At 41.3% G+C, this 12,076-nt stretch overlaps 1 protein-coding gene across 3 annotated transcripts in view; it reads left to right on the top strand.

The window, feature by feature from the left end:
* Positions 1 to 1,083: 1,083 nt before the first annotated feature.
* Positions 1,084 to 12,076, top strand: part of LOC148414758 (fibroblast growth factor 12) — a 38,753-nt gene continuing 27,760 nt past the window's right edge. The window contains exons 1-2 of one of the 3 annotated variants that reach the window (XM_088429823.1): positions 8,335 to 9,142; positions 10,953 to 11,000. In XM_088429823.1, coding sequence (XP_088285949.1) covers positions 8,947 to 9,142; positions 10,953 to 11,000 — 244 coding nt within the window. In that variant the 5' untranslated portion in view covers positions 8,335 to 8,946. Of the gene's footprint in view, positions 1,404 to 8,334; positions 9,143 to 10,952; positions 11,001 to 12,076 lie in introns of those variants that run through there. The other 2 variants (XM_088429825.1, XM_088429824.1) reach the window with 2 other exon arrangements.

Below are 12,076 nucleotides of genomic sequence, written 5' to 3'. Positions count from 1 at the left end.
ATGTCAACAACAATGTTTTTCTTAGTCACTTTAATGATTATTGCAATTGGCTGGCAAGCCAGTGGCCCGCGTGAGGATAAGAGGCTAAAGAAAACGAATAGATGGACTTTAATGATCAATGTGATTTACAGAGAAAAAAATCAGCAAAACGTCTGATACCTTTTTCTTCATGCTTAAGATATTGGTGCGCTGTTAATGTTCCAGAGCAATCAACATTACTATTTTTTATTATGATTCATCATTGTTCTCCGCATCAAACAGTTCAGTTAAAAATGTTTCTAATTTGAATAAGGAATCACATTGTTTTTTTTGCAGGCATGTTGATGCACTTTGAGTTTTTTTTTCAGCTTCAGACTAACCTGTATAAACCCTGTAAATAGTCAATATTTGTTGAAAGTTTATTTATATATTTTTTCTTTCGTTAATGTTAAAAAGGATTCAATTTCAGGTATACTTATTTTTTATTATTATTGTTTTTTTTTTAATCGGTAATGATTTTATTGAGTGGGGAGGGCACGAAATGCTTTCTTTTTTCTAGGTTCCTTTAGAGAAGCGCTGCTCCAGGTACTTAACTCATTCAAACACAAAGACATATTTTTAAATTTTTAGGATTTCAGACATGCAATCCTTTGGTTTAAATGTTTTACATTTAATTTCTAGTGTAGACTCTCCTTTATCCAAGCACTTGGAAAATAAATGGAAACAGTGGAAATAAGTACTAAGGTTCTAATGTTTTATATATACACACACACACGCACATATATATATATATATATATATATATATATATATATATATATATATATATATATATATATATATATATATATATATATATATATATATATAATATATATAATATATATGGCAGTAAAGTAATCGACTAGGTTCTTAAAAACGTCAAAATATGTCTTTATGGTTGGATGAGGGTTTTCTTCAAGTAGCGTGTGAGTACTTTTGCCACCTCTGGCGTAAACCCTCCGCGTGTCCCCTCCCTCATCCACGAAACCTCCCGCGCCAGCATCAGCACCCCCCACCCCTCGCTATTACGTCCGCTGCCGGTGCCGTACAATTGGAGCACCTCCCGGCGTGTCGTCCTTGCGTCGCCCGGAGAAGCGAGCGAGAGGAGCGCGGATGACGACCGTGTGAGAGGGACTCGGGCTGGCGGTGCCGGAGAGCACCTCAACATGCCTCGTTGGCGTCCTGCAGACTGTGCCCTTCCGAGAGCCGAGCGTGCACGCCGTGCCGCGTTGTGCCATTGTTTGGATTGAGGAGGGCTCCCATCCAAAAAAAAAAAAAAAAAGCCAAATCAATGAGGATTCTCAGGCCATTCCTTCAGAAAGGAGCGCATATGCTGCAGTGTTTCTGTGGACAACGATCCAAGTCGACCACTATCACCGACGGTGAGACCCCGATATTACCGCCCCACCACACACGCTACACTCGCGTTGCATGCTCCTAAATTGAGGAGGGGGGATGACGGCGGTTGAGGATGAAGAGGAAGGGGGTCGAGTGCTTTCATTGGCCGCACACACAACAAGTCGAGTGCTGCGGCTGAGTCGCTTCTCATCTGGCCCCGGTTGCGTGTGTGTGCGCGTGTGTGTGTGTGAGACCCGCAGTCTTCCTCCACGCTCACACCTGTGTTGCCCCGAAGACGCGCAGTGTGGCGTCAAAGTGTCCCCAAAACAATTAGCTTCGGCTAGTACAGGCACCACAAGGCCCAGGATGACAAACTTTTCACTCCTGCGCTACTCTACTGCATACTCTCGCCAAAGGACTCACAGCTAGTGGCCAGAGTACTGTTGAAGGCCAAAAGTAACACAGTTAATACACCCACCCTGTCTAACCCTGTCATACGAAATTAATCTGTTCAGAGTTGGGGTCTATGTCGGGCAATAGAAACCAATGGTAATTAGGTAATGCATATAAAGCCCGAGTTAAAAACATCAAAATTGTGTATTAGTAAGAAAATAAATCACCAAGTGCTATTTATATATAATATACATGTGTATAGTTAAATAACATCATAAAAAAATAAAGGAAAAATTCAGTTTTATTTACCTTTGGAGTGACGTGCCTTGAGCTTCTTATGGTCATATTGCGCAGCGAGGGTAGCCCAGGAGAGCCTAGCCTAGCCTTCTTTGTACGTCTTGATTATCTCCGGTTTCGCTATTAATCATCTTCTTACTTCCCCCTTCAACATCACTAGCAATCTTGGGACCCATGGCTAACATCTTAGTGACATTGTGACGCCGACCAATAGCAGACCAGCATCCTAGTGATGCCGACCAATAGCAGACCAGTATCTTCATGATGCCATGACTCCGACCAATAGCAGACCAGCATTTTAGTGACTGTATGTAGTGCTGTATGACGAGCAAAGTCATACGTATGCACACTGATTGCCGTGAAGCGGAAAAAATGCCGTAAAGAAGAGATGAAACAACTTAGTATTCCATTTTGCAACGTGAAAAAAACGTAAGCCAGGGACGCACTAACCCGGGGGGTCACTGTACTTTGAAGGCCACTCATCATGTTCTTAAAACTAGACTTAAGAACTTCCAGGTTTTTGTGGATTATGGTGGTCCCATAAGGACAATAGTTTTAATGTTTTGCCTGAAGGAAGACTACATTTCCCGTCACCTGCATCCTGGCTGAATTTTCCACTGAGTAGCAATTAGTACCTACTAGTACCGATTAGTACCATTCTATGTAAAATATAATGTTCTCAGATTAGTTTATCGCTGCCATCCTACGTACTGTTTGTATTACATCTTGTTCTCAGTTTGTTTTATCGCTGCCAGTGTACGTACTGCACGTATTACGTAATGTTCTCTGATTGGTTTATCGCTCCCAACCTATGAAGACGTTTTCCTACCCACTATAGAATGTTATTTTTAAGGTATTAAAAAAAAAAAAAAAATATATATATATATATATATATATATATATATTTACACACATACATACACAAACAAGTTTGACCATTTAGTTCAATGTATGCCCGATAAAGTCTATTTACTTCTCACCAAGGAGGGTGCCCTTAGAAAGCAGATATAAATGAATTATTAATTTGGCGTCTTGTTTTAAGCTTTAATTAACCGCGGTAAGTCATTGAATAAGGACACCAGAAGTCACCTCCTGTGGCAGCTAATAGCTAATATGTGTTTTTTCGCTTCACTTGTAGTTTTTCAAATATACAGTATATGTATATATATGTATATATACTGTGTATATATATATATATATATATATATATATATATATATATATATATATATATATATATATAGTTTTTTATTTTAAATCATGTTTGATTTGTTCACGACTTTTGTGTTGTTATTTCTGGGGCGTATTCTATGCAGCAAGGGAGAGATCATGAATTCAAGGGTTTGTTGCTCATTTGCCGAAAAATTCCCTCACAAATGGCAATGTGCATCCACAGAAAACTTGGGGGAAAAAAGCACATGCAGAGGAATAAGATGCTTTGTGTTCCAGTCAATTTGCTCTTAATTTGAAAAGAAAATTATACTTCAGTCACATACATTCAAAACTAGAGATCAATCGATTTATCAGCTGGCTGATTAAATCGTCTGATTATGGCCCTTTAAACATCGGCCCGAAATAATCGGTCAAATGGACAATACCACAGATTATTTAAACTTTTTACCTACATGACATCCAATCTCATACAAGTAACACAGATGTCATTATTTATTGCGAATAACTCAATACCACAATCTTGTGTTTTTAAAGACTGTATATGTCTGGAAATCTGATGATTAGCTGATCCTGCTGCCCTGTCAGACAAAACAGGCAAACCTTCATTTTGACAAGCAATGACTGGGTGAGCAACAGATGTAAGTAGTGCAAAGAATTCACTTAGATTACACAATGTTTCACACAAACCTAGTCACACTTTGGTTGAAATATAAAAATCATAAAATTCAAACTGCTACATGAATTAAAAATACATGTTGCATGTATGTTCCAAGAATCAATGTCATGATAACTTTCCGGTTATAACAACACTAATCATGCTATACAATGCATTCTGGATACTGAAAATATATATATTTTTTTTTCATAAGAATGTGTTTCATGTTGACCCCTGCTATTGCATGGATTGGCAGCCTGTGAATTGAGAAAATCTGCAAACAATTGAAACCTGTTGAAATGCTATTTAATTCATTATTACATAAAAGCATTGACAATCATTTTAAAAGCAGAAATGCAACATTTTTTCAAATTAATGAGGGAGATTTTTTTCAATCACTGTTAAATATTTTATGTATTTATTTAGTTAGAAATATTTGGAGGTGGCTCGGTATTGCAGTGGTTAGCACGTCCACCTCACATTTCAGGAACCCGAGTTTAAATACACCTATCTCCGGCCTTCCTGTGTGGAGTTTGCATGTTCTCCCCGAGCCCCCGTGGTTTCTCCGATTTCCTCCCACTCTCCAAAATCTTTCATGGCAGGTGTATCGGACATACTAAATTGTCATTAGGTGTGATTGGGTGTGTGAATGCTTGTTTGTCTCTGTGTGCCCTGTGATTAGTTGGCGACCAGTCCAAGGTGATCCCCGCCTATTGTCCGAAGTCAGTTGAGATAGGCACCAGCAAGCCTGTGACTCTTTTGATGATAAGCAGTTCTAGAAAATGGATGGATGGCTATTTGGTGGAGGAGTTCCTGTTGTTTACTGATATCAAATTACTGTACATTATCCAAATACCATAGTCCAAAAACAGCTGGGTTAAAAAAAAATATAGGTATAAAAATAACTGACCCAACATGGGGCATTTGACCCAACTTTTAATTTTTGTTGTTGCTGTTCTTGTTTTTTTTGTCCCAGTTTTTATTTTTTGACCCAACTGGTTTCTAGAGTACATGTATTATATATTCAGTCCCCAGCTGACCTCGTGACCCCAGTTACGAGAAGCAGCATAAAAAAAGGATGTACGTATACACAAAGCTGACAGATATAAGATCAATTGGTTACTTCACTCTAAAACTCATGGGTATAAGTTAAACATGGATTGGCAAATAAACTAGTAGCCTCCAGCTAAATTTTGTTTCGGCTTTACTATGGCTTTCAACGGGTCAAGGAAACTAATTTAACGATGAACCTCTGTGGATGAAAACTTCCAACAGTAGTTTTAAGGTGCTGTAGTTGAATTCTTTACCACAAGAGGGCAGCAGATATAACGAAATGAATTACAGTAGCGTCCCACTTTGTGTGGGTGCTTTTTGTGGCTTAGTTCAACTGTGTACATGTTCGTATTGGTTTATTATCAATATATTTATGGCATATAGATGAACTTAACAGTTATTTTTGTATCAGATGTTGTCAATCGGGGTCGAAACTTACATCTGTTTTTCTTGATAGCAAATTCCATGACGGGGATACTTGACAGATAGATAAAATGTCTTCCAAGCTCAAAAGCCTTTTTCCTATCATCCAGCCCACCAGCTGATGCCCCCCCGTCCCATTTAAAAAAACGCAAGACTCCTGAGAATGATGGATGCGGTTGCTATCGTTGCCTCTTGACATCTTTTTTTCTAGCAAGTCATAGACAAGCCAAGAGCATTAGAGCATGCTACAAACAAAAAGATGTTGACACCCATTTGTCTTTTGCTATCGTTATTCCCTCCCTGGGAAAAGCCCGCATGTGTTTGTCCCTCTTATCTCAGTTGCAGACAAGGAGGGGAGGGGGGCTTCACCCATGAAATTCACATCTTATGTAAGGAGGGGTATTTGTCCCTGTTGGAGGGAATGTGTCAAACTGAGCCTAGGAGAGAGAAAATAAAAACTTGAAATCTTTTATGCACGAAGAAGGGGAGACTGCTGTTTCTGTCATATACACATGCCCACACACACGCACATTTTCATTGTCTATGTCTCTTGTGTGTTGCTGTTTTGTGTTCCATACTGCTTGCTTTGAATATGTTGTTCGGTATTGTGGCAAAAGTGGGGTTCAAGTCATGGGTTTCAAAATATAAGCAGTATCACGACTGACCTGTGAGCGGCAGCATTGTGTCACAGGACAGCCACACAGATTAAATAGTTATAGAAGAAGAAATAAACAATGCCATTCTCGCTAAGAAATGAGGGCAACCGATGCAGATACTCATAGCTGGGAAATTGCTTCAGAGCTGACGAGTCGCTGACACAACACCTACCTTCAGCGAGTGCTGCCACATTTTCGGCGTGTGCTATATGACGTGAAGCCCTGAAAAAATAAACGGACTGAGAACTGACTGAACTGGGGTTACATCTTGAGTTTCAAAATGTAGGCAGTACCAAGACTGACCTGTGAGAGGCAGCATTGTGCTGCAGAGCAACCACACAAGGGAAAAAGTCAAAGGAAAACAGACAACTCTTGGCTAGCTAAGAAATAGTGCTGTTCTGATATGAATGTTCACTTCTGATACTGACAGCCAGATATGGGAAATTTGTTGCCGATACAATGCATCGCTGATGGAACACAAAGCCTTGAAAAAAATACATGGACTGAGCACTTACTGAAGTGGGTTTTACGTCAGGACTTTCAAAATGCAAGCAGTACCAAGACTGACCTGTGAGAGGCAGCATGGTGTTGCAGGACAGACACACAGGTGAAATTGTCATCGAAGAAATCGACAATGATAGGCTAGCTAAGAAATATTCGTGCCTCAATGCAACTTTTTCACTTGTGATACTGATAGCTAGAGCTGAGAAATCTGTTGCCAAGGCAACACATCTCTGATGAAATCCCTTCAGCAAGTGCTTCTGCATTTTCGGCATGTGGGTTTTGATGTGAAGACTTGAAAAAAAATACACCGACTAAGAACCAGCCGAAATGGGTTCAAATCATGAGTTTCAAAATGTGAGCAGTGGCAAGATTGACCTTTAAGAGGCATCACGGTGCAACAGGACAGCCACACAGTTGAAAAAGTCATAGGGAAAGAAATACAATGCTAGGCTAGCTAAGAATTAAAGGTGTTCTCTGATACAACTTGCAAAGCCATGGAAAAAAAAAACTACAAGGACTGGACACTAGCTTAAGTAGGTTAACGTCATGTGTTTCAAATTGTGAGCAGTACCAAGACTGAACTGAGGAAGGCAGTATGGTGACAGGGCAGCCACAGAGTTTAGATTGACAATGCTTGGATTGCTAAAAAAAAATCGGGTTGTGCCGGAAATCTTTTGGTGTAATCAGTGACTGCATCAGCATTTTCAGCGTGTGCTTTATGAAATAAAACCTTGAAAAAAAATTCACGGAGCACCGAGTGAAGAGGGTTCATGTCTGATGATGAAAAAATAAAATAAAATAAAAAAATAAATCACATTTCAATGCCAGAAATGGCAAAATAAGTAGTATCCCTTTAAGATTCCCACCTTTTCGGGCTGCAGTGAATCACAAGCTCATGGCGACGTGATTTTGTTCATTTTCACAATAAGGAGGTTATTGATCAACCTCCTGTCTTCATTTTGCCGTCCAAGCAGATGCCGATGTGTTGTGTCTTCTTATTGTCACCAGAGGGCATTTGGTGAATTTGCTGACTTGCTCGTCAGATAGCGTTAACGGAGGGAGGCCTTTGCAGATGGAACTTTGTAACATTTGAGGTTTCGCATATTTGAGGATAGACTTGTGTATTTTGGAAGTGACACTGTTAAAATAGTTCCACCTGTTGATTTTCTTTCTTGCCTTCTTATTGGCTGGCAATAATTCAGGGTGTCCCCCACCTACTGACCCAAGTCAGCTGGGATAGGCACCAGCAAGCCAGCGATCCACGTGAGGATAAACAGCTATAGAAAATGGATCGATCGATGATTTTCTTTCTATGCAGTACCAGTTGAAAGTTCGGAAATGCCTTCAAATTCAAATGTAGAAAAATGCAAGACGCTCGGTCATCTGGGCAAAAAGCGGCATACTTTGAAAAATATCGAAATTAGCAAACTATATTTTACTTTGACGTGTTTTGTAAATCCATCAATATTTCTTCACTACAATGATTTATTCGTCTGGAATTTGAAACAATGTCACTGACATTTGATTGGTACTTCTACTCGTGTGTACCGTAATAATTATAATTATGATCTCCTTAACAACTTCCAAATGGACATTTAGCATCACGCGCCATCCACTCGCTGTTTTATTTTTTATTCACATTTTCTAGACGCGCTCTCATGGCAAGGCTGCGAGAATTCCTAATACAATCACGTATGATTGCGTTAAAAGAGTTGGCGAGGAAGGGGGAGCGGGGAAGGAAGAGGAGGAGCAGGAGGAGGGGGGAGAGAGAGGGTGAGGCGCTCTATGGAGCGTCGACTTTGTCTGTCGGCGACGGAGCAGAGCCTCAGACGGCATCCGCGCCCAGGGAAAATGCCGCTCTCTTTTTGGCGCTCCCGTCAAACTATTTGTTGCTTTTGATATATCTCCCTCCCACGCCCCCTTTTCCTACCCCCCTCCGGGCTTCCATCTCATCTCTGCAGCACCATTTACTGCCGACCCCCCCTTTTTTCCCCCCTCCCTGTTGCATTGAGAGGCGGAATCGTCGGAAACGGAGCGTGCAGCGTCCATGCACGGGCTCATCTTTGCACATCATCCTGCTCGCACATGGATTAAAAACAAGACAGGACATTTTTTGTTGTTGTTTCTTCTTTTTCTTGTGGAGCGTGCTGGTCAGAAGTCAGCTCTCCAGTGGCAAGCGACTTATCAACACTGTTGCATGTGTGCACGCTCCGGCGAGTAGATTGATAGCAATTAAATCCACACAAAAGTTCTTTATTGCCAGAAGATGCCACTGGAATCTCAATGATGTCCCGGACTCAGAGTTTGACATTTGGCTGAAGCGTCTGTTTGACACTCAGAATATATCGTCTTAAAAAAAAAAATAGGGGGGGGGGGCATTGAATTTCTGCACCCAGTCAGACTCTCGGCTGTTTTTCAACCGGGTTGGGGGAGATGGCCGCGATCGCCAGCTCTCTGATCCGCCAGAAGCGGCAGGCGAGGGAGTCCAACAGCGACCGCGTGTCCACGTCCAAGCGTCGCCCCAGCCCCAGCAAGGACCCCCGCTCTCTTTGTGAACGGCATTTTTTGGGGGTCTTCAGCAAAGTGCGCTTCTGCAGCGGCAAGAAAAGACCCGTGCGCCGGCGACCAGGTCAGTGCAGTGCTCCGACCAGCACCGTGCGCGCCAACGTGTGCAAACGCCCCCCCTCCCCATCCGAACCCAGCCCAAACCCTCCCCGCTCCTCCTCGGAGCGGCGGAGGCATTGTGCTGCAGTCACTGGATCCCAAATGACCCACGGAATGTTGAATTTCTCAGCGGTGCCAAATCCCCCCCAAAAAACAAAAAACATCCACCTGTTCCATTCTGATGTCGTCTCCCTTTTGTGATGTCTCGAACATGTCTCGGCTGTGACGTCACTCAGTTACCCTTATCAGAATGCACGGGGAGTTTCCTGACGTGCATGTAATCACCCCCCCCCAAAAAAAAAAAAAAAAAAACATTTCAAATTTCAAACAAATGCTGATTGAGGTTTTCCCGAGTCGCACCGCAGTGCACCACAAGGCTCTTTTCAAATGAAATGTTTTCATGGTAAATGTTGATTGCAGCGAATGGGGGCATTACTGCAGTGGAGGGAGGGACGGCCTCGGTGATTAAGAGCTACTCGGCTTTTATTGATGCCACACGATAATTCCGTGTTGGTGCACAGTGATGCAAGTCATCCCCAGGTTAGTTATTAGGAGGGAGAGTCCCGCAGACAGACAAGTAGACTGATGAAAATCTCACATGGATCCGCGCCAGCAAACAGTTCCACTGGCGTCCAGTGCCAGATGAGATCATTACCATAAAATCCTGTCAATAATACTTTTATGCCCCCCCCCCCCATAAAAAGATACCAAATCAAGGGACCTAGACCAGCGATGCTCATTAAGCGAGTGTCAATAGTCGATACCCGTTGCCAACCTTCCCAGTTTTATTCTATTGATAAAGCTGCTTGTCAATAAGTAAAAAAAAAAAAAAAATAGTTGACTCACCAATCATCTGTTGGGAAATTTGTCACTTGACGTACTTATGTCTCACTGTGTATAATAGGGCTATTCATGTCGAATCTTTTTAGAATTGATTTTTTTCTATCGATTATTCCATTGTTTGATTGTTTAGAGATAAAAAATGATAATCAAGCAACATTAAACATGAAAGACTCATGTTCTTACGGACGTTTTCAAAATTATAATTCTGTCATTGTGTTATTGTTTTCCCAAAGTATTATCAAATGTCTAGTTTTGATTCAACAAAACTTACTTTCACCACTGCCACAGAAATCAAAATAATTAGTGTGTACAGGCTGAAATTGGAAATACTTGCAAATTCTTTTAGTTGAACAATGGCTTTAAATGATTACTTATTCAAATAATAGTAGATTAAATTTGATAATCAATACATTTGACAGCTCTAGTGTATTGAAATCAATTCAAGATAAACGGCACACCAATATTTCACTGGTGTTGGGGAAAAAAAAATCACATTTTTTGAATTTCATATTGAAAAACTTTGTTTTTTTGGAGGGGGTGTGTATTATTCACTGGATTTCATGGTCGCGTGCCACAAACAGTAAAACAAAGCTTCATGAAGCACTTGTGATATTTCGGTCTTTAAGCATGTAGGCTAATGCAATTGAAATATGATAGATTTCCACTGCTTCTTTAAAGCCAGAGCGCCATCTCCAGGAGTCCAAAAATATCACGGATGCTTCACGAAGCTTCGTTTGTGCATTACGATTGGTCACTATTTGGCAGGTGGGTAACTGTTGGACAGCACTTGGCTCTGTAAGACCGTGATGAATGTGAGACGATTGACTGGAAGTTTTTTTTTTTCTGTTTTAAAAAATAAATCTGCCGGTTTTAAAAGCCTGTTTCTCCTTCTGTCCCAACCACCCCCCCGCCCCCGCCCCGTACTTGGTAAGATGCACCCTCGAAACCTCCACAGGTGTCCCATAAGGGCTGCAGGCTAGGTCAGTAGCTCAGCCTCCATCCGTGTGTGCTGTCTTTTTCTCGTTTCCACCCCATTGTGCGCCCATGTCCACCCCCCTCCCCCTCCTCTTTTTGGGGCTGGTGGGGAGGTACACACATTGAGGAAAATGGGGGCTCTGTTGGGCTTCAACACTTGTCTGATTTTTTTGTGTCCTCTCATCTCCGTATGGCTGCCTTTCAAAAAAAAAAAAGCGGTTTGGCTCTGCCTCCTCATTTGATTTTTTGCTTCTTTGTATTTGTGGTCAATGTTGGATCCAAGCCTCGCCCGTCCTTCCGTAGTCTGTAAATATTGTGTGTGTCAAGCTCTAGTGTAGGTGTACATTTGTGTTGATGAATATGGCGTGTGTGCTGGACCAGGTGATCATTCACCATTTCACGGCCATGACACCATTTGTCAGCGTGCCTAAATGTCTTGTCCTGTTCAGTATCAAGTACGTGTATGACCTTTTTATACCGGCTGCTGTCAGCCATCACACGACACACACCCACACACACACCATTGGACTTTCTGTTTGTACTGTACACACTCACTGTTAAATGACAGGGGTGTGATGATTCACACACGTTTACGCAAGTGTGCTCGTGGCATGTCACTTAATGACACCGGGCTGAGATGGATGTTGCCGGCTCGTCCCGGGAATGGATGGCCGGGCCCGAGGTTAGGTGAGTTGGGGATTGATGTACGTTCCAGTAGATATGCACTTCTTACTACATGGCCTCGCTTCTACTGATAATTGTTTTATTGAGTTTTTTTGTATTGTTGTTTTTAAAAAAGTCCTGTATGTTTTGACATCCCCATACAAAACAGTCAGGTCAAAAATTACCCAAATTGGGTGAAATAAGGGACCAAATGTACTCTTTGGGTTAATTTATTCAACCCCAAAATTTAGGTCGTATAAAATAAAAAGAAAAATATGTTTAGTGAAAAACAAACCATCTTTTTTTTTTACATTAACAATTTGGGGTTTAGCAGAATCTCTCAACTAACCTAAAAAAAATCAGAATGAATAACTGAAAATGAAAGCATTTGGGGTTATTTTCTGGTTTAAAAAAAAAA

This window comes from Hippichthys cyanospilos, chromosome 12 (genome assembly GCF_059441005.1).
Source record: "Hippichthys cyanospilos isolate Australia breed blue-spotted pipefish chromosome 12, RoL_Hcya_1.0, whole genome shotgun sequence".
NCBI lineage: Eukaryota > Metazoa > Chordata > Actinopteri > Syngnathiformes > Syngnathidae > Hippichthys > Hippichthys cyanospilos.
Note: the sequence above shows the minus strand (reverse complement) of the source record. Positions and strands in the feature narration are given on the sequence as shown.